Source organism: Erinaceus europaeus, chromosome 7 (assembly GCF_950295315.1).
Source record: "Erinaceus europaeus chromosome 7, mEriEur2.1, whole genome shotgun sequence".
In the NCBI taxonomy this organism is placed as follows: Eukaryota; Metazoa; Chordata; class Mammalia; order Eulipotyphla; family Erinaceidae; genus Erinaceus; species Erinaceus europaeus.
Window position 1 is genome coordinate 45,978,403 of NC_080168.1, and position 23,166 is coordinate 46,001,568.

Below are 23,166 nucleotides of genomic sequence, written 5' to 3' on the forward strand. Positions count from 1 at the left end.
TGGATGAATTCCCAACCTAGTGGACCAGGACTATATCTCACCATTTTCAGAACTCCGCAGGGAGGCACATACCAATGACTCAAGAAATGTTTGATTCCTAGCCTCAGATCCCAGTAAAAATTGGCTCACTTGTGTGATAGCTAAGAAGAGAAAATGTGGAAAAAAGGACAATAAAATTCTTTCCCCCCCCTCTTGTTACTTTGCTTAGGGTATAATGTAGTTTTCACCCATTGATTCATTCAATGATCAAACAGGTAAGTGTTAAGTATGTTTTTACATCTAAAATCATGCCAGGGATATAGTAATGATCCTTTTTTTGGAGGCATATAAATTCAGGAGTGGGCTTTGCTGTACCAGTAAGCTATGAGGGAGAAGGAGGTGGTCCATTTTTCCTAGCATTAGTGCCCGAGATTCTCTGGAATAATAATTGGGGGGGGTTAGGTTGTGGTGCAATGGACTAAGTGCACATAGTACAAAGTGTAAAGATCTGCTCAAGGGTCCCAGCTCCAGCCCCTGGCTCCCCACCTGCAGGGGGAGGTCACTTCACAAGCAGTGAAGCAGGTCTACAGGTGTCTTATCTTTCTCTCCTCCTCTCTGTCTCCCCCTCCCCTCTCAATTTTTCTCTGACCTATCCAGTGGGAAAAATGGCTGCAGGAGCCATGGATTCGTAGTGCTGGCACTGAGCCCCAGCAATAATCTTGGATTAAAAAAAAAAGTAGACTTTCAGGTATAAAAATTACGGCAGTAGTACTGGGGGCAGATGCAATCCAACAAATATTTCTCGAGTATCTACTATATTCCAGGTGATAGGGTTCAAAGCAGTGAGCAAGATTAATGGATCTACACCTTCATAAATCATGTAGTCCAGGAAGGATAGCACCCCACAAGCAAATGATAAGATGAATATATAATTAAACTAAGTCGCATACAGTGAAGGAGCTATAAATGTGCTACAAAGAATTGACCTAGTCTATTAGTGTTGATGGTCAACTGAGACATCCTCCAAAAGTGAAATTTTGGCTTTATGCTGAAAGACCAGGTTCTAAGTTTCCATTTGCCATCTGACTCAGTCAGAGGGATCAGCGGCTTAAGAAGTACAACTCCATTTTTCTTGTTGCTCCCTGAGTGGTTGCCACTGACATACTCAGACTTAACAGACCAGATTTCTTGCAGATAATGAACTTGGAAAGATCTGCAACTCCTCTAGAGTCTCACAATTAGATAAGCTGTAATAGCTTACAAGGTGGCTCAGGCGGTAGATCACAGGACTGCATGTGTGATGCCCCAGGTTTGATCCCTGTCAGCACATATGACAGAATTGAGTGGCGCTCTGTCTCTTTCTATTTATTTATTTATTTTTTAATTTTATTTATTCCCTTTTGTTGCCCTTGTTGTTTTATTGTTGTAGTTATTATTGTTGTTGTCATTGTTGGATAGGACAGAGAGAAATGGAGAGAGGAGGGGAAGACAGAGAGGAGGAGAGAAAGATAGACACCTGCAGACCTGCTTCACCGCGTGTGAAGCGACTCCCATGCAGGTGGGGAGCTGGGGTTCGAACCGGGATCCTTATGCCGGTCCTTGTGCTTCGCGCCACCTGCGCTTAACCCCCTGCGCTACAGCCAGACTCCCGCTCTGTCTCTTTCTAATGGAAAAAGAATTTTTTTATTTCCACCAAGGTTATTGATGGGGCTACTATATTCCAGGTGATGGGGTGCCTGTAAGATGAATCCACTGCTCCTGGTAGCCATTTTTTCCTTTTTTTTCTTTTCTTTTTATTTATTTATTTTTGGATAGAGACAGAAATTGAGAGGCAAAGGGGAGACAGAGAGGGAGAGAGACTAAAAGACACCTGCATCCCTGCTTCACCATTCATGAAGCTTTCTTCCTGCGGATGGGGACCAAGGGCTTAAACACAGTAATGTATTGTGTTGAACCAGGTGTGTCACTGCCTAGCCCTTTCTTTTTGTTTTATTTGGTAGGACAGAGGGAAATTAAGGGGGGAGATAGCAAGGAGAGAGAGAGAGAGAGGATCTCCAGTACTTGTTTCACTGTTTGTGAAGCTTCCCCTCTTAGGGTGGGGAGCAGGGGCTTGAACCTGGATCGTTGCACATAGTAACATGTGCACTGCTCAGTTCTGGTTTATGCTGGTGCTGGATATTGAACCTGGACCTTTGGTGTCTCAGGCAAGAAAGTTTTTTTTCCCACATAACCATTTTATTGTCTCCCCAACTCTTCAAAACTTTTGATTTTTTTTTAACTGTCCTCTTGGGAAATAACACTCCTGAATTTGCAGTAGCCATTAAGATTGTTTAGGGCAGGCATCAAGCAGTAGCACAGCAGGTTAAGTGCACATGTCACAAAATGCAAGGAATAGATCAAGGATCCCAGTTCGAGTCCCCGGCTCCCCACCTGCAGAGAAGTCGCTTCACAGGTAGGTTTGCAGGTGTCTATCTTTCTCTCCCTCTCTCTGTCTTCTCCTCCTCTCTCCATTTCTCTCTGTCCTATCTAACAATGATGACATCAATAACAACAACAACAAAAAAAAAAAGGGCAACAAAAGGGAATAAATAAATAAATATTTTTTAAAAGATTGTTTAGGGCCAGGGAAGTAACATAATGCCTATGCAAAATACTTTCTTGCATGAGGCTCCAAGGTTCCAAGTTCAATCCCCTATTCCACTATAAACCTGGGCTGAGCTGTGTTCTGGGGTGGAAATACTTTTTGAAACAGATTTTTCACAAATTTTCCAGTTCCCTTTCTGGGTATATGTGAGATTATGTTTTCAAGCCCTTTTGAAGTTAGATGTGGTTGAATATTGCCATTTGTCAATGAAATATGGTCAAAAGTGGTGTGTGTGTGTGTATGTGTGTGTGTAAGTGTGTAATTTCTTTCTTTTAAAAAATTTATTTATTGGATAGGGACAGAGAGAAATTGAGAGAGGAAGGGGAGATAGTGAGGGAGAGAGACAGAGAGTCACCTGCAAACCTGCTTCACCACTTGTGAAGCTTTCCACCTACAGGTGGGGACCAGGGGCTTAAACCTGTGTCTTTGCACACTGCAGTGTGTGTACTTAACCAGGTGCACCACTGCCTGTTCCCGTGTGTGTAATTTCTGTCCACTCCGAGTTAGGGATTCAGTGAATGTTTACACCCTGTGATACATATTAAGGGAGTGTGAAATTGGCTTATCTAGGTTTAAAATCTGTGTCCACACTTCATAGCTCTTCGATTTGAGGCAAATTATTCAATTTCTTTGGGCCTCAGCTTTCCCATCTAAAGTCAGGATGCTATGTTACATGTAAACTTAAACCAGTGCTGAGCACTAATTACATTCTTAGCAAGTGTTACAGGTATAAAGGTTACCATAATAATGGGCCATTATCTATGAATGCGACCTAGGAGCCAGTGTCCCTCCCATACCCACTATTGTGTCTCAATTATATACAAATGGATTTATGCACATTTTCTTCTTATGCACATCTTTAGGGAAAGAATTAGAAGCATTACCAGTTTGTCAAAGGAGGCAAGACCCTAAGACCTGGAAAATCCCTCACATTTGGACGTCCTCTGAGTCCTCTTGTGCCAATAGTGTGTTTTTAAAGTTTTGAGTTGTGTGTCCTATCTGGTATGCAAATGAGTAAAGCTATTGTGTTAATTCTGGTTCTTTTCAGCAGAAAGTTCAGAAGTGGGCACATACACACTTTATGATATGCAGAAATGAGAGGGAGAGGCTCATCAATAGCTGTGTATCTCTTAGGTAGTTTCTTCTATGTATAAAGATCAGAACCGTTAAGTGAAATAAGTCAGAAAAATAAGTCAGAAAATGAATATGGGATGATCTCACTCTCAGGCAGAAGTTGAAAAACAAGATCAGAAACGAAAACACAAGTAGAACCTGAAATGTAATTGGCATATCGCACCAAAGTAAAAGACTCTGGGGTGGGTGGGTGGGGAGAATACAGGTCCATGAAGGATGATAGATGACATAGTGGGGGTTGTATTGTTAAATGGGAAACTGGGGAATGTTATGCATATACAGACTATTGTATTTACTGTTGAATGTAAAACATTAATTCCCCAATAAAGAAATAAATTTAAAAAAAAAAAACCAGAGCCAAGGCATCAGTCATTGTGAGGCTTTACACACACTGGCTCAGCATTTTGGAAATAGCTAGTACTTGTAAGAGGCTTGTTCAGAAATGGTGGTGTTGAGGTCAGAAATGACAGGAAGTACCTGGGGGAACACAGGCACTGTTTCACCATGCCAGAACATATGTTCCCCAAACATATGTTCTTGCAGCTCTTATTAACACCTGTCTTGACTATAAGCTCAATGAGGGCAGGACCTAGAAAGGACCTAGAACCAAATCCACATAGCTGCCCTCCCCCATGTCCCTATTACTGTGCCTGATATGTGATGAAAGTGAGCATTTATAGTGCTGGCCACATGCTGTTCTAATGATCTAATTTAGTGCTTATAGCCAAGTTAAAGGTAAGGAGTGGAGGAAGCACCATGAGGCTCAGAGAGACCTTATAGCTCGATTCAGTTTCTTTTTTTTTAAATTTTTTATTCATAAAAAGGAAACATTGACTAAACTATAGGATAAGAGGGGTACAACTCCACACAGTTCCCACCACCAGAACTCTGTATCCCATCCCCTCCCCTGATAGCTTTCCTATTCTTCAACCCTCTGGGAGTATGGACCCAAGGTCATTGTGGGATACAGAAGGTGGAAGGTCTGGCTTCTGTAATTGCTTCCCTGCTGAACATGGGCGTTGACAGGTCAATCCATACTCCCAGCCTGTCTCTCTCTTTCCCTAGTGGAGAAGGGTTCTGGGGAAGTGGAGCTCCAGGACACATTGGCAGGGTTGTCTATCCAGGGAAGTCTGGTTGGCATCATCTTAGCATCTGGAAGCTGGTGGCTGAAAAGAGTGTTAACATACAAAGCCAAACAAATTGTTGACTAATCATGAACCTAAAGGCTGAAATAGTGCAGATGAAGAGTTGTGTGTGTGTGTGTGTGTGTGGGGGGGTGTCTCTGTTTTGTAGATAGCTAGTAAGTATATTTTAGTTATATTCCAAAGGGCCTGTGGCTATACTAGTTTCTTTTTATTTTTCCCCCTGAGCCTGAAATCTGATATGCATGTGGATCCAAGTTATTGTCTGGGGAGATGATGTCATGGCTGGAAAAAGGACCAGAAAGCTGAATCAGGGAAGAGAGTAGCTCCCTAATTTGGGAAAGGAGTATAAATATTGTTGACTGTAAACCCCATCGATTTAATGTGATCAATTCAGTTTCTACTGTTAGTAAGTCATGCAGCCTAGCTTCAAACTCAGTGGCCTTACTGTACACATGCACAGACAAGGCTTAGGAAGTAATGGAGCTCCCACCAAGTATAAGACTAGTGAATGGCACTGGTTGGAGATTGCTAGCTGTTGTGCTTGCTCTCTGGTTTCTGGGATGCTGAAGGATAATGAATTATATTAGTGCTTTTACTAACAGGCAGAATAATAGGCAGAAAATTATAATTGTCTTTTGAAAATAGTTTTCTGGTTCTGAAAAAGCTGTTTATCACAAAAAGCACAGAAATGAAAGAAGTTTAAAATCACACCCCCCAGAGAGAGAGAGAGAGAGAGAAAGAAGAAGGAGGAGGAGGAGGAGGAAGAGAAGGACAATCAGGGGCCGAACTGGAGTTAATAATACTCCTTAAAAGCCTCAGAAATACAATAAATTAGTTACAGCTATTATTTCTACCCCTTGGGGGAAAACTTACACACACATATACATATTTAGCTCTACATAAAGCATTTTCTATAAGTAGGACCATACTGTAAATTACAATTCCAAAACTTTTTTTCAAACACTTCTCTCACCAGTATGTATAGAAATGAAAATCAGCATCATTATTTTTTGAAACTGTTCAGTACCTATCCCCTTGTAAGAATTACTACAATTCATTCCCTCCGCCTTTATTGAAAAATAATTGGATTGTGCTCCCAACTCCTATGTTAATACATTAGCAAGAGTATCTTGTATACTTTTAAAAAATTCACAAGGCTCACCTTTGGGTAAAATCAGATGTGATTTCTGAGAAGTCAAAAGGAATGTACATTGACATGTTGATACATATTGGCCAAGTGTCCTCTCCAAAGATCAACCCAGCTTATGCCCCTTTACGACACACATTCATCATGACTGTCTTTATAAATCCTAGCTAATCTGAGAAGCAAAAATAATACCAGTAATTTAATTACAGGCTTTTTGTTTACTTTCAAGCCACAAGTATATTTTATTGTCTTTATGCATTTCTTAGAGGATAACATGGAGAAGGCCTTTGAAGAAGAAAGTTATTTATGTGCAAAGAGTCTACCAGAAAACAGAAACAGCATAACAGGGAACCAACACACTGATTAAGGTACAAACATTACAAAATATTTTGTAGCCACAAGAAATATTTGGGGTGAGTAATAGCACAAGGACATGATTATACTATAAGTTTATGGGAAAGGTAAAAAATGTAAAATAACTTACAAAAAAATCCCAACATATGTGTATTTAGGACAAAGAGAGAAAGTTGCACTGGAAGACAAGAATTCACAAATAACAATCATATCTGTAAGGTAGAACTTAGGGGTCATTTCAGTTTTCTTTATACTTTTTGGCAGGCACTGAATTTTCAAACAGTATGAGGTCAATATTTAACATTTAGTTGATGTATTTACTATTCTTAGTATTTGGGGTTACCCACATTAATGCTTTACATCAGTAAAAGAAACAAGGTTTGATTAATGCATGATACTAAGGAACATGCTTATTAGTATTGGGTAGTGTGTTGGGGGCAAGACCCTGGCATTCAAAGAGTATGTTCACTGGAAGAAGGTGTGTCTGTGTGTGTGTGTGTGTGTGTGTGTGTGTGTGTGTGTGTGTGTAAGTATATCTGTAACCTATGAGGGAAGAGCTTGTCTGCTGAAATTTGGCAAAGCCTCGTAGAGGATGTGGCATTTCACCCCCACCTTGGATAAAATGGATTTTTATATGTAACATTTGTCACTTTAAACACTCTAACAAATAAGTGTTTATGGAAGAAAACAGGGCACTGTATACTAATAGACATTTGTAGGATTATATGTGCAGGAGACTTTGTTAAATCCTGCTTATGGGAAAAATTACTTGTAACTCCGCAAGATGAGGGTTTTCAGATGGAAAAGACAAGTAGCCTGAGTGAAGAAAATAGCATCTTCAAAGATTCATCAGGTACAAGGAATGTGCCTGGAAAACTACCAAGTGATTTCAGTGTGAGCATTGTGTATGTGTGTTCATGTGTGTACATGAATTTGTGTATGTCTTGGTGTGGGCATGTGAATGTGTATGTCTATGTTTGTGAGTCTGAACAGGAATGTATTCAGGAGGCTAGGATGATAACAGAGAGGAAGGCAGAGCTCAGATCATTATAGACATTGTGTCCCTGGTTTAGTTAGTATTCCAGAGAATCATAATATATATGCTGTACATATTCCTATATTCAAGATATATTTCCCTATGCTCTATGTATATTCCTATATTATTTATGTATTCTAATTATCTTTAAAACTATGTGATATACATATATAGACTATAGAACAAACTATGTATATATACATACATGCATATACTATTCCTTCTATTTTATCTGGAAAATTAGATAAAATATATAATGAGTTTTATTATGAGGTATTGTTCATGTGATCATGGAGGCAATGAAGTCCCATTACTTTATATTTGCAAGCTGGAGACAAATGAAAGGCAGTGGTATAGTTCAATTTGAGTCTAAAGACCTAAGAAATAGGGGAGTTGATGTAAATTCCAGTCCCAAAACTGGAGAAGATGAGATGAGGTTTCCCAGCTCTATCAGTGAGACAGAGGTAAGTGGTGAGTATTGCCTTGCTCCACTTTTTGTTCTGTTTAGGTCTTCAACACAAAGCATGAAGTTCAACAACACTGGGCAGGACAGTTGACTTCACTGAGGTCCTCAGTTCTTATTGGCAATATCCTCATAGGCATACCCAGAAATAATGTTTAATCTGAGCACCAGTGGCCTGCTCAAGTTGACATATAAAATTTTTCATCACAATCCCATATAGAAGTTTGCAATATTAAGGCTAGTGTAGAAATAGAGTAAAGATTCCCAAAGAGCAGCTAATCATTATAAACTTTAAGTGTCTGGAAGGCAATGGGAAGCCTTTGAATTTATTTCAAGTGAGGAATGGTAAGATCAGAACTAGGTATTTCGAAGATTCTTGAACTAGATGGTTTAGAGAAGGTAGAACCAGGTGTGAAGGAACCAGTTAGTATATCATAGTGGTAAAGTGAGAAGTGATGAGTATTGTTCTGGTGTGATGGTGGCTTATTGAGATGAAAGGGTGACTGACTTTTAATTTCAAGATCTGGTTGGTTGGCAGAACCAGGTGTGAAGGAACCAGTTAGTGTATCATAGTGGTAAAGTGAGAAGTGATGAGTATTGTTCTGGTGTGATGGTGGCTTATTGAGATGAAAGGGTGACTGACTTTCAATTTCAAGATCTAGTTGGTTGGCTTGTGTTGTAGTAAAAGGCAGTAAAAGGTGATAGTACATTTGAGTTGACAGGCGAAACATCAGACAATCTTCTGAATTATCTGGGAAAGTTCATTGTGAATATTCAAATGCATAGTTCAGAAGCATGTTCTGTCTTCCTTCATCTACCCATTTACAACGTATTTACTAAGCACCTACTCTGTGTTAGGCCTGTGAATGTGGAACCCCTGGTCCAGTAGCAACTGGATTTTGCAAGGGCCTGGAAATCAATAGTCTCAGAAGACAGAAGGGGCTGTTGAGGTATCTAATCCCATATTGAGTAGTCTGAGTTCCCGAAAATTCAGAGGATATCAGTTAATAGGATCTTGGGACGCCTAGGTGCTTAAGATGTGGCATGGAAGACAAATAAACAAGACAATGCCATCAGACACAAATGGCCTGTACACATGAATGGCTTAGTATGTATGTGCATACATAAATCTTCCTTTAGCCAAAAAGGGGAGAGGGAGAGGGAGATGGAGAGAGAGAAGAGAGTGGGGGGGGGGAACTTGCTTCTCTTGCAAATTTGCTCATTTTATTGGTGGGCTGTCTGGCACGATACCCACCAGGACTGCAAAATGGGGCCTCTCCTCCTGTGTACTCCCCATATCTGTGAAGGATGGCGGCAGGCTCCTTCTGGCTGCCAAGAGGGAAGCCAGTTAATTTGCTGGTGGCAGGTGGCTAATGCCTTGAAATGCAGCCTTCCAGCCGTGCCCATCTCACTGACCCTTTTGCTTGTCTAGTTTCTTATTTCCCTTCACGCAGGGTGTAATCTCAAGCTGAACGAGGGCTGTCTGAACTGATTTGGGGATCTCAAAAGAGAGGAGGGAGGGGAGACAGGAAAAAACAAGTTTTGCTTAATAAAGAAAGCAAATGGAAAGCAAAATCCGAAGCGCTGAGGCAGAAAGTGTCCGAGAGCAGACACCTGGAGAACCGCTGGGGAGAGCACATCTCAGTGGGCGTTTGAGGGGCTCGCATGCCCAACCTACCACCCTCCGGTTTGGCACTAAAGCCGGAACCCTGAAAAGGGGCAGTGAGGGCAGCCAAGAGAAGAGAATCAGCGCCTCCACGGTTCCACAGGTCCCCCAATTTCTCAGGTCACTGCTCCCCACTTCCTACTGCCTGGGGCTGAGCTGCGGGCATGTGTGAGGGCGGTGCTGAGTGGGACGGAAATTTGAATAATAAAAAAAGAGCCAGATAATTAGCATCTCCGGATACGATTGGCTCTCTGCCGGCTATGCTTTGCATATGCCCGCCCCATTGGCTGCTCCGCGTTTGCGGGGTTCGACAGGGTTTGCTGCCGCCGCGGTCGCTGCTGCGCCTTAGTGCGGGGCGGGAGGGCGCGGAGCGAGCCTCGCCCGGGAGTCGGCGGCCAGCTGCCGGCCGAGCCGCTGTGGTGACGGCGGCGGCTGAGTCCTCCTCAGACCTACGGAAGACCGTGGCCGGTGCCGGGCGGCGTCTGCGTCCAGCCGGATCCCGGGAGGAAAGCGTCAGGCACTTTGCATTTTATTTTGGAAGAGGGGCGAGTCCTGTGAGGAGCTTCCCTCGCGGCCTGGCTGGCTCCTCAGCTCCGTCCCGGGCTCCGGAAGATGACCCGGGGCTTCGCGCTAGGCATCGCACCGGCGGCGGCTCGCGGAGGCAGCAGCCCCGAGTAGTGACTCCGGGTGGCAGCCGCTGCTGCCGGGAAAGTGAGGTGAGGCGAGGCGGCTCAGGCTTGGCTCTCCTGGAGCCCGGGCGCGGGCTGCTCCCTGCTCTTCCTCCCCCCTCGACTCCCCGGCGGCCGCAGCATGAAGTGGCGCAGCGATGGCCAGGAGAGGTAAGAAGCCGGTGGTGCGGACTCTGGAGGATCTGACGCTGGACTCGGGTTATGGTGGCGCGGCGGACTCGGTGCGCTCCTCCAACTTGTCCCTGTGCTGTTCCGACTCGCACCCAGCGTCCCCGTATGGCGGGAGCGGCTGGCCGCCCCTAGCTGACTCCATGCACAGCCGGCACAACAGCTTCGACACTGTCAACACTGCCCTGGTGGAAGACTCCGAGGGGCTGGACTGCGCCGGCCAGCACTGCTCGCGGCTGCTGCCGGACCTCGACGAGGTCCCCTGGACCCTGCAGGAGCTGGAGGCGCTGCTGCTGCGCGCGCGGGACCCCCGGGCGGGCCCGGCGCCCCCCGGGGGCCTGTCCAAAGACGCGCTGGCCAGGCTGTCGGTGATGGTGAGCCGGGCGCTGGTGCGCATCGCCAAAGAGGCGCAGCGCCTGAGCCTGCGCTTCGCCAAGTGCACCAAGTACGAGATCCAGAGCGCCATGGAGATCGTGCTGTCGTGGGGCCTGGCGGCGCACTGCACGGCGGCCGCACTGGCCGCGCTGTCCCTCTACAACATGAGCAGCGCGGGCGGCGACCGCCTGGGCCGCGGCAAGTCGGCGCGCTGCGGCCTCACCTTCTCCGTGGGCCGCGTGTACCGCTGGATGGTGGACAGCCGCGTGGCGCTGCGCATCCACGAGCACGCCGCCATCTACCTGACCGCCTGCATGGAGAGCCTCTTTCGGGACATCCACGCGCGGGTCGTGACCTCCGGGCTGCCCCGCAGCTGCGGCGGCCCTGGCCCTGGCCCTGGCCCTGGCCCCGGCTCCGGCTCCAGCTCAGGCCCGGGCTCGGGCTCGGGCCCCGGCTCGGCTCCCTCGGCCGAGAAGGAGCGGGAGGCACCTGCGGGGGGAGCGGCGAGCGGCAGCGCCTGCAGCGCGACCAGCAGCGCCAGCGGGGGCAGCAGCTGTTGCGCCCCGCCCGCCCCAGCCTCAGCCTCAGCCGCCGGCCCTCTGCCGGCCGCCGCCCCCAACCTCCATCATCACCACCACCACGCGTTCCACGAAGCGCCCAAGTTCACGGTGGAGACGCTGGAGCACACGGTCAACAACGACTCGGAGATCTGGGGGCTTCTGCAGCCCTACCAGCACCTCATCTGCGGCAAGAACGCCAACGGTAAGTGGCCAACTCTTGGTCCTCAACTTTGCCTCGCCCCCGGGCGTCTGCCAGACCGGCCACCCGCGACAACCCCCCGAGCCCGGCCCTTCCCTCCCGCGGTTTCCCGACTCCCGAGTCCGGGAGCGCACGCTTGCTTCCCCTCTCCCAGGTGTGGGGCGGGGCGGCCGCCGTCTAGCGCAAGCGGTGGGAAGAACCTTGCTCCGCGACGGGGTTTGAATGGCTTGCGCCCGGCACGCATTTTCTGCCCGAGCTCTGTTTGTTTTGACCTTGACAATGCCAAATTTCTGGGACCCCAAGTTTGGCACGCGGGAAATCTCGGGGAGGTGCACTCCCTACACCACCGCACAGCCCTGGAGCTTCCCCCCGCTCCTCATGGCGCTCTCGGTGCGCCGGGCAGGGGAAGCGGGCAGGGCGTTCTCCTGGCCCAAGAACAGTCGCCGAGGGTGTGTGCGGTGACAGGTGACAGGGTGGGGCGGGAAGGCTGTCATAGTTCCGTAGTCTTCGCTGGGTTGTGTTTGAGGCCCAGAGCGGACGGCTGGTGGGAGCTGTGCAAGGGGCAGCCCCTCCACCAGTTCCTCCAGTTCCCACCTCCTTGCCCCCTCTCTGAGCCGGGCCTCAGCTGCAACCACTTGGATTAAGGAGCAAGGAGCGTGACGAGGGGGCGGGGCGCTGCAGGTGTGTGTGTGTGTGTGTGTGTGTGTGTGCGCGCGCGCGCGTGTGTGTTCAAGTTAGGATGTGGTTTCCAACAGATTCTGCCCTTCTCTCTCGCACTCCTCTGATTCGGAGTCTGGAGCTGGGTGGCTTCGAACCTGCAGCTCTGGCGGCGGAGGGGATGAGGTCGGGAGCTTCGGTAGGACCCGGGTAGTCTGTGAAAGCCAGAGACACTTGAAAGACTTCGGATTTCCACAGGAAATGGTAAAAGCGTAACTGGAGACAGAAAGAAAGAAAGAAAGAAAGAAAGAAAGAAAGAAAGAAAGAAAGAAAGAAAGAAAGAAAGAAAGAAAGAAAGGAAGGAAGGAAGGAAGGAAGGAAGGAAGGAAGGAAGGAAGGAAGGAAGGAAGGAAACCCGAAATAAAACTTTCTGTTACATATTCGGCGGCTTGGCCGGAGGTTGAGTGTTGGCGCTGAAATGCAGTATTTCTGGACAGATTTCATTCCTGTCTGCTTCCCAGGGGACGAAGGGGGAGAGAGATGCCTGTGGGTTCGGCTCTGCCTCCAAGTGTGTACACTGAGCTTGCCCTGTTTCGGGGAGCCTGTGTGCACGCGCCTGTGCCTGTGAGTAGGAGCTCCAAAGTCCTCGGGGACCCACCCTCCAGCACTGGGTCTTCTCACTTGGCTTTGATCGTCGCTGGAGAAGAGGAAGGCGTGTGTGTGTGTGCGTGCGTGTGTGTGTGTGTGTGTGTCCATGTGTATGCATGTATGTGTGTATGTGTATGTGTGTGTGTGTGTATTGCACTCGCATGTGTGTGCGCGCATAGGGCTTGGCTCTCTATGTCAAGCCTCCAACCCACCCACCTACCAGCTGGGGGCGCAAAACCCAAAAGAGAGGGTATCTGCGACCTCGCCCAGCCCTCCAACCTCCTCTTCCCCTGGGAAGTCCTAAATTGGAAACATGGGTGCTGTGATCTGAGAGCTTTGTGTGCACTCCCTCTGGACGGGTTGGAATCACCTGCAAAACCCAGGAGCATTGCACTGGATTGTTCTTTGTTTGAAACTACCCTCCCCAATCCTCCACCCCCCAACTACCATTTCACTGTGCAGAGGGACTTGGACCCCCCCCACACACACACACACACAACCATAGTTCTTACCTCCTTCCTTACAACCTTCACTGCACAGGAATTCCTCCAGCCCCTTCCCCTCCTATTTTCTTCCTCCCTCCCTTCCTCCTTTCTTTCCCACCTTCCATCCATCTTCCTTCCTCCCCTTTTTTTTTTCCTTCACCAGAACACTGCTCTGCTCTGGTTTATGTCAGAGCAGGAGATTGAACCTGGGTCTTTGGAGCTCCAGGCACAAGATTCTCTTTGCATAACCATTATGCTGTCTACTCTGGCCTGCTGGGCTAGTATCCTGGATATCTCTTCCCGGGTACACGCTTGCAGGGTTGGAGAGAACCAGACCAGAGCCAACCTGGGCCGCTGCCCACTCAGCAATGCGAGAGAGAGAGAGAGAGAGAGAGAGAGAGGAGACCAGGAACTCGTGGCTGAGCAGGAACCCAAAGCAATGCCTTTATTGATCAGAGACAATGCCTTTATATCTTAGAAACCAGAAATGGAAATTGGAAAAGGAAATGGCTAGGAGAAGGGGTAGAGAAAAGAGCGGGAAGGTAGAAAGCAGCTGTTTCTAACTAGTGGGATTAAACAATACCCTGCAGGCAGGGCGGGTCTCAGGCAAAACAATGATTGTATAAATAGACCACAGCAGCATCAAGCAATGCAGCATGGAGCAGGGGGGAACTGGCGTAATGCACAACACTGGCCCTGTCTCTCACTATTTTCTCTAAGAGTTAGGAGTCTTCTTCCTTTCAGAGTTGGGGACTCTGAACACTCTGCTTACGCCTCTCTGCCTTCCTCATTACTATCTCTGCCTGGTTCTCATCTGGACCTCAGTGTCCTCATGTGTAAAGTGACCATGATGTGAGATACATTCCCTGGACCCTCTTGCAACTTCAGCTAGTGTTACTAGCCTCCAGATGTGTTCAGGTCAGTTGTGTTTTCATGGGCCTCCAGGTCTTTTAAGGCAGTGTTTGTGTTTATCCTTTTTGGAGAGAGTATAATTGAAGGTAGGAGAAGCCCTCAGAGCTGGTTTGGGGTAGGGTGAGTGTGTGGTGGCTGGGGTTTGTTGCCATTACCGCCCACACCACAGAGTTTTTAACTCCAGGACCCTGCAGCCATCAATTGGCTGTGAGATAGACTAATTTCACTGTGATCTAGTCATCTTTTCTTTTGGAACTCATTTAAAATGGCAGGTCACGTATATGGAGGATTCAGGGGATGAACGACTAATCTTTTTGTAAATTTTTTAAAATTTGATTTATTATTATTTATTTTTATCAGAGGACTGCTCAGCTCTCGCTTATGGTGGTGTTGGGGATTGAACCTGGGACTGTGGCACCTCAGGCATGAGAGTCTGTTTGAATAATTGTTATCTATCTACCCCCACACTGTAAATTTTTTTATTAGTGATTTTAAAATGCTTTACAAGATTATAAGACAACAGCAGTATAATTCCACAACACACCCACCACCAAAGTTCTGTGCTTTCCCCCTCCCTCCAAGGATCACCACCACAGTTGTCCTAGGGTCTTAGAGAGAGAGGTTGGCTTTTTTTTTTATTTACTTATTTTCCCTTTTGTTGCCCTTGTTTTTCATTGTTGTTGTAGTTATTGTTACTGATGTCATTGTTGTTGGATAGGACAGAGAGAAATGGAGAGAGGAGGGGAAGACAGAGGGGGAGAGAAAGACAGACACCTGCAGACCTACTTCACCACCTGTGAAGCGACTTCCCTGCAGGTGGGGAGCCTGGGACTCAAACTGGGTTCCTTATGCCGGTCCTTGCGCTTTGTGCCACCTGTGGTTAACCTGCTGTGCTACTGCCCGACTCCCCCCTTTTTTTTTCAATAAGTCATGTGTTCAGTATGAATGGCTAATGTCTTGGGCATGCCTGAAGCATACATTTCACACCAAGCCTCTTTCTTATATTTTTCTACATGGCAGTCTTTTTCATCTGAGAGCCTTACTAAGAAGCCTATACCTTATATAATTTTTTTTTCCCCACTGCTGTCAGTAGCATCACTTCTTCATTAGTGAATCCATCACCAGTTGCTCATGATTACTTGTTGAGCAGTTACTAATCTAGGGCCCAAGCAAGTGCTGTGGTATAGAGGCAATGGCGCGCCTCCAACACTGCTCTGCAAGCCGACCCATCAGGTCTTAAACATTTCCTTGAAAAAATACCACAATCCCTGTTACACAGAGGGAACTGAGGCACAGGGAACTTCAGTGCTTTGCTCTTGAGTGACAGATGAATTCTCTGCCTCCTATTAGCCCTTCCTTACCCATTCAGGTGGACAGAGACCCTTCACAGCCAGACCTTCCTCCTGTCCCAGTTTATACCTTTTGTTCCTACCTAACATAAGAGAGTGGTACTGGATTTTGTATCTTTCTATCTTTGGCCAAGCCTGAGAGGGGGCCTGCTCAGATGTCTGTTGGGCTGAGCAGGCTATTGCACTGTGTGTTCTGCAATGAGGTCCTGAGAGATGCAATTGATTTTTCAGTGTCTGGAACCTTTTTTTTTTCAGGTCTTTCTTGGTTCTTCTTACTATCATCTCTGCACTTGTTCAGCCTTTTAATTAGCTGCTTCTGAGACTTAAGGAAACTGGGAATTGTTCATATGAGACACAAGACTTGTCTCAGAAAACAAAAGCTAATTGGCTCTAAGTGAGGGCCTGGTGGCTTTCAACAATCATGTGTGCTTGGGGTTAGAACACAAACATTGTGTGGAATGTTTTGTCCTTTTGAGATTTTTTTTTGGGGGGCGGTAGTTTCTTCTACTGGCTTTTTGCTGTTTTGAAGAGTTGAGGTAATGGCTAGAGGACCCCATTAGTTGCTCTACTGTAAAGTTTGCAAATTTAGCTTGATTGATTTGGCAAAAGCAAATAAGGAGCAGACACATGGGTTTCCCCAGGCCATTATTTTTTCAGTCTTTTTTTTTTCTCAGGAGACCCCTCCAGAGCTGGCCTCTTGCCACTCATCTCCAGAACATGACTCAGGATCATCTTTCCAGCATTTCTGTGAGGCCTTCCTAGATGCAGCTTTCCCCCTACTCTCTAAACTCCGGCCTTACTTGGCCTCCTCCTCATCATCCCCGTACTATTTTGTATATCTCCTCATCATTATGTGGCACTGTCAGTGCAAACTTGTGTCTTACTCATCTCTGTATCCCCCATATTACTCAGCACAGTGCTTAGCATGTAATAGTTGGTGGATAAAAGTATATGTTGAGGTAAATCTTTGGAATTTCATATTTGCCCTCCAGCAGGCTTTGAAGTCAGACCTCCCAGATATGAACGTCAAGGCTGCCGTTTTCTAGCTGTGTGTTCCAAGTCTGCCACTGAACTTCTCTGAATCCCAACTTCCTCAGATGATGAGTCTTGAATGAGATTATGCACATAAACATTCTATAGTCTGGAGCATGGTGATGATGGTTGCAATACATCTCAGCTTATCCAGGTGAAGTCCTGCCTGGGTGTTCAGAGTGGTGGAGCCATCAGGTACAGAGTCCCCACACTGGATATTCACTGTACCTACTTCTGGGATTATCCCACTGCTAACATCATAAAAATGTTGTTTTCTGGGTGGGGGTAGATAGCATATGGTTATGCAAAGAAACTCTCATGCCTGAGGCTCCAGAATCCCAGGTTCAATGCCCTGTACCAGGAGCAGTCCGAACTGAACAATAGCTCATTTCATTTGTTACATTAAAACAAACAAATGAACAAACAAAAATATTCTTGGTGAGGGGGCACCAGGAATATTTCTATCTGGGGTGATAGAAATGTCACTTTTGTTGGTATGTTGACAGGGGCATGGGTTCAGAAGTAGGTACGTTTGTTGAAATGCATTTTATTGTAAAATACACACAGTAAAGTGTGCACTCAATCTGGTACACCACTGTCCAGCCCCTGAAATAATGTTAAAAATAAAAAATAAAAATAAATTGAAGAGACAGTGTGGTGTGGTAAAAGGGAGAGGCCTTTTTATTAGTATTTATTATTTTTTATTGCCACTAGAATTATCACTGAGGCTCCTTGCCAGCACTATGAATCCACTGCTCCTTGTGGCCATTTTTCTCCTCCCCCTCTTTCTTCTTTCTTTTTATTTTATCTGACAGGACAGAGATATATTGAGAGGGGTGGGGAGATAGAGAGGGAGAGAAAAAGAGAGACAGCTGCAGACTGTTTCACTTTCACCACTCCTGAAGATTCCCTCTGCCACCCCCACCCCTTGCAGGTGGAGATAGGGGCTTAAGACCATGTCATTGTGTATGGTAGTAGGTGTGCTCCCCAGGCAGTCCATTGCTTAGTCCCCTTGGGAGACCTTTTTACTAAAGGGAGATCAGCTTAGAATTTTGGCTCTGCTACTTTCTACCAAGTGACTTCGTTTTGCTGAATTTGGTTTCCTCATCTGTACAGTGAAGAGTTACAGCAACACAGTAGACAAAACAAACAAACAAACAAACAAACAAAAAGCCCAGGATGAAAGCCCAAACCTACTGCATAGGGTGATTAAAAGGATCAAATCAGATCAAGTATGTAAAAATACCTGCCACATACTAGACACTCAGTAATCACGCCTTCCTTAGAAAGAAGATTATCCAGGCTAGTGATAATAATAATACTTGGAGGATTTTGAGCAGTCCCTTTTATTTCAGGGATCTCCCATCACTTTATAAACACTAATTAACGTGAGTGCTGGCCTCATCATCACTGTCTCAGTAGGTAGGTTGGTTTTCAGACCTGTTGCTTTTCATTCTTCCAAAGACTCTGATTCAGCACTCTCTGTGCTTCTGAGCCATCTGTGTCTCCCCACACTGTTGGTGCTATTCCATGGTTTCATGGTACAGTGTTACTGTGTTGGGCAAAAATGTCACAGAAGGGTAGCCAGGGAGGTGGCTCAGTGGTGTTAAAGAAAGCACACCTTCTGTGCCTCAGTGCAGGGTTAGATCTCTAGCAGCACATACAACATTATAAGTGGCAGAACAGTGCTTTGCTCTCCCTCTCAGTCAGAACAAAACATGTCACTGTAGAAACCTAGCTTCTCACGGAGGACAGCAAGGGCTCTCTCAAAAGCTGACCGCAGTGGTGTCTGTGCTTACAGAGCATGTTCTTAATTAACTGGTTCAATGTAAATTAAAATTTGGAATTTGGGTCAGTAGAGGGTTACTTGGTTTTCTCTGAAGAATTGCTTATTTAGTGCTGGGACATTTGCAAGTAGGGTGTTTCCTGAAACAGAAATTTAAAATGACAGCCAAAATAAAACAATGCAGGTCTCATATAGGTGCTGAATGGCCTTGCCAAGTCTATTATTTGTGACCTTGAGCCAGGCACCAAACTTACCTGTAACTTGGGTCTGGTTGTCATCTGCCGAGAGGGAAATAGAAACTAGTAGTTGACTTTGGAGTCAGATACACATCCCTAACTTAGAATTTCCACATCTATAAAATGAGGATTGTAATATTAATAGCCACACTTGTATAGTGCTTATTATGTGTCTGGTACTATTTGAAAATCTTAATATTATATTCTTTACAGGTATATTAGCTATTATAAAAGACAACCCTCAGACTTGAGAAGCTTAACACAATCAAAGGTCATTTCTTTCTTTCTTTTTAAATATTCATTTATTTATTTTCCTTTGTTGCCCTTGTTGTTTTATTGTTATAGTTATTGTTGTTGTCTTTGTTAGATAGGACAGAGAGAAATGGAGAGAGGAGGGGAAGACAGAGACGGGGAGAGAAAGACACCTGCAGACCTACTTCACCACCTGTGAAGCGACTCCCCTGCAGGTGGGGAGCCAGGGGCTCGAACCGGGATCCTTACTCCGGTCCTTGAGTTTTGCACCACATGCGCTTAACCCATTGTGCTACCACCTGACTCCCTCTTTCTTTTTTTTAAAATCTTCATTTATTTATTGAATAGACACAGCCAGAACTTGAGAAGGAAGGTGGTTATAGAGAGGGAGAGAGACAGAGAGACACCTGCAGCACTGCTTCACCACTTGTGAAGCTTTCACCCTGCAGGTGGGGACTGGGCATCAAACCTGGCTCACTGTACACTGTAACATGTGCACTCAACCAGGTGCACACACCAAATGTGATTTCTTAGTTGAGTCTGATTGGGTTAATGGGAGTAGTAGGAGGCAGGAGGCTCATTTAGCTTTCAAGACTGATGGCATTTGTCTTTCTTTATTGGCAACATATGACCTTCAACACTTTCCTTGAATGTCCAGCCAGCCAACAGGTAGGTGAAGGAAAAAATGTGTGTGTGAGGCATGGTTAAGAAAGGTGTTATACCAAAGTAAGACTCTGGGGTGGGTGGGTGGGGAGAATACAGGTCCATGAAGGATGATAAATGACGTAGTGGGGGTTGTATTGTTAAATGGAAAACTGGGGAATGTTACGCATGTACAAACTATTGTATTTACTGTTGAATGTAAAACATTAATTCCCCAATAAAGAAATAAATTTTTTTTAAAAAAAAGGTATTATATATGACCCAGCAATTCCTCTCCTGGAGATATATCTTAAGGAACCAAACACACCCATCCAAAAAGATCTGTGTATACCTATGTTCATAGAAACACAATTTATGATATCCAAGACCTGGAAACAACCTAGGTGTCAAACAAAAGATGAGTGGCTGAGGAAGTTGTGGTATATACTCTTGGGCTTTTATCCAGTGAACACTCAAGCACTAATTTGAAGGGAAATATGTGCCCCTATGTTCATAGCTACATTATTCACACTAGTCAGAGTGGAAGAAACTTAAATGCCCATCATCAGATGACTGGCTAAGGAAGTTATGGAATATATAGTCCATGGAATACTACACTGCAATGAAAACAGATGATATTGTGTCCTTTGGGACAAAATGGGTGTAATTTGAAGGTGATCATGCTTAGCAAAATGAGTAAAGAGATGAAAGACAACTACCAGATGGTTTTGCTCATATGTGGAATCTAGAGGTCTGATTTACATGAACTTGACAAAAAAAAAAAAAAAAAACCATCCAAACAAAGCAGAAGCAAACAAACTGTGAGATTTATGAGAACTGTGGTGGTTATCTTTGGGAGGTAGGAGAGGGGGGATACAGAACTTTGGTGGTGGGTATGGTGTGGAATGATAAATTGTAATCTTACAATCTGTAGCAAACTATTAATAACAAATTAAAAAATTAAAAAAAGAAAGTTGTGATATATATGCATGGTGGAATCCTACTCAGCTATGAAAAATTATGAATTCCCCCTTCTTTAACTCATCTTGGATGGAGCTTGAAGGAATCATGTTAAGTGAGATAAGATAACCAGAAAGAGAAGCATAAATATGGGATAATCTCACTATCGACAAAGGTTGAGAAACAAGAACAGAAAGGAGAAACACAAAGCAGAACTTGGATTGGGTTTGGTGTATTGTACCAAAGTAAAGGACTCTGGGGAGGAGAGGTTTTCGGGTCCTGGTGCATGATGGTACAGGAGGACCTCGGCTGGGGGTTAGAGTGTTTTGCAGAAAACTGAGAAATTTTACAGATAAACCAACAACTGTATTTATTGTAAACTATTAATCCTCCCACAAATAAATGAATGAATAAATGTTATTAGTTAAGCCTGGAAGGAATCTACATCACTTGTACTTGTGTATCTTTCAGAAGATATGCCATTCTCCTCCTTTCCTTAAGGGAGAACTGTAGGGCTCTTGCAATCACTGTCCCCAACCTGAAGTTCAGGTTCTTTGGGTAAAGCTCTGCTCTTTTGACTTCCCCTAGTTCAGGGACCCATGTACCAAAGGAGACACATCATCTGCCTCTGTGTTCATTTGCCATACTGGGGGATGGCTTGTGAGGGAAAGGTGATAATGGAAGACACATAGCTGCCACTGACCCTCAGCAAGTATGAAATCTCACCTAAACCAATACTGTGTGGACATGCCCTGAGGTGGACGAGACTCCTTGCTTAAGCCCCACGTTTGCTCTCTGGGAGGAGTTTCCTGGTTCATTGTCTCCTGCACTTCATGATCTGCTTATGAGAAGGTTGCTTTGTGCCTTGTTCTTCTTGGCCACACCTGAAATGGGGAATAATGGCCTCCTCAAGAGTCCTTATTTTTTTTTTCTTTTCAGTGCACCCAGGACTTTGCACATGTATGATACTGCTTCTGTTGTCTCCTGGCCCAATTTATATTCTCTCTATATCTTTTTTTAATTGTATTTATAAAAAGGAAACACTGACAAAACTATAGGATAAGAGGGGTACAACTCCACACAATTCCCACCACCAGAACTCTGTATCCCATCCCCTCCCCTGATAGCGTTCCTATTCTTTAACCCTCTGGGAGTATGGGCCCAAGTCACTGTGGGATGCAGAAGGTGGAAGGTCTGGCCTCTGTAATTGCTTCCCCGCTGAACATGGGTATTGACTGGTCGATCCATACACCTAGTCTGCCTCTCTCTTTCCCTAGTGGGGAAGGGATCTGGGAAGCAGAGCTCCAGGACACATTGGTGGGGTTGTCTGTTCAGGGAAGTCTGGTTGGCATCATCTTAGCATCTGGAACCTGGTGGCTGAAAAGAGAGTTAACATACAAAGCCAAACAATTTGTTGACTAATCATGGACCTAAAGGCTGGACTAGTACAGATGAAGAGTTGTGGGGCGGGGATCTCTGTTTTGTAGATTGTTGTTAAAATTTGGAGGCTCCAGCTGGCCGGGCTAGCTTCACAGGAGGGTAACAGAGACTCAAGGACACACGGCTGGGCAGGGAAGCTGTATTTCTTTATTCAGGAACAACGATTAATAAACTAACCCAAACTAACTCTCATCAAACAGAACTCTCTTGCCTCTTTCCCCCACGGCGGCGCCAAGCACTCTCTCGGACTCTCGAACTCTGGAACTCTCTCGGGGTTCCTTGGGGCAGGGACAAGCAGGCCCGCGAAAACTAGCAGGACTGAACCAATTTTCTTGGCAGGGGGAGAGCTAGAACAAACCAATGTAAAGCATACAACAGTAGATATCTAGTAGGTATATTTTAGTTATATTCCAAAGGGCCTGTGGTTATACTAGTTTTTTTTTTTTTTTTTTTTTTTTTTGCTTTCCCCTGAGCCTGAAATCTGATATGGAGGTGGATCCAAGTTATTGTCTGGGGAGATGATGTCATGGCTACATAAAGTACCAGGAAGCTGGATCAGGGAAGAGAGTAGCTCCCAAATATGGGAAAGGGGTATAAATATTGTTGACTGTAAACCCCACCGATTTGATCTGAGGCCCATATTCAGCTTAGGAGCCTATGTTACCTCTGCATCCCTGTAAATCTGAGCTCACATTCTGTGGTCATGAGTAGGAATGTTCAAAGCTGCCACAGTATCAGGACCCATCTTCCTCAGGTGTAGCATAGAGTATATTGTCTAGCCTCCCTTTGGAAGATGGAACATTCTCTACCGTTGTTGATCCATGTTGAGGGCAAGGTCCTATGAGGGTCCACAAAGGGGTCTATTGTGTTGTTCCTGATAGAAATGACCTGTAATAATGGAGAGAGGGATTTATTCGAGGTCTAGGCCCATCCTGTCTGTTTGGGAACCTCAGGACTCCCTGAATAGGGCCCCAGCTGATGGGGTGGCCTGATAGTGACTAAAGAGTCATGTATGCCAGTCTCTTGCCCTTATTCAGCTTTTGCAGTCCTTGCTATGATAAGTTTAACTTTGGAGTGAGTGAGGGAAGTATAATAGGAAGTAGGTGAGGAGGGTATCTAGTCTAAGTAGACACTATTTCATTATGAACTTGATACTGACTCACTGCAGACTATTGTGTGCTTTTGCTTTCAGGTATATATTTTGCCCT

The 23,166-nt window shown here is 45.5% G+C and overlaps 1 protein-coding gene across 2 annotated transcripts in view; it reads left to right on the forward strand.

Annotated features, from left to right (window-relative positions):
- Positions 1-10,390: 10,390 nt before the first annotated feature.
- Positions 10,391-23,166, forward strand: part of ABTB3 (ankyrin repeat and BTB domain containing 3) — a 342,736-nt gene continuing 329,960 nt past the window's right edge. For both annotated transcript variants that reach the window (XM_007540041.3, XM_060194352.1), the window contains exon 1: positions 10,391-11,562. In XM_007540041.3, coding sequence (XP_007540103.1) covers positions 10,395-11,562 — 1,168 coding nt within the window. In that variant the 5' untranslated portion in view covers positions 10,391-10,394. The remainder of the gene's footprint in view (positions 11,563-23,166) is intronic.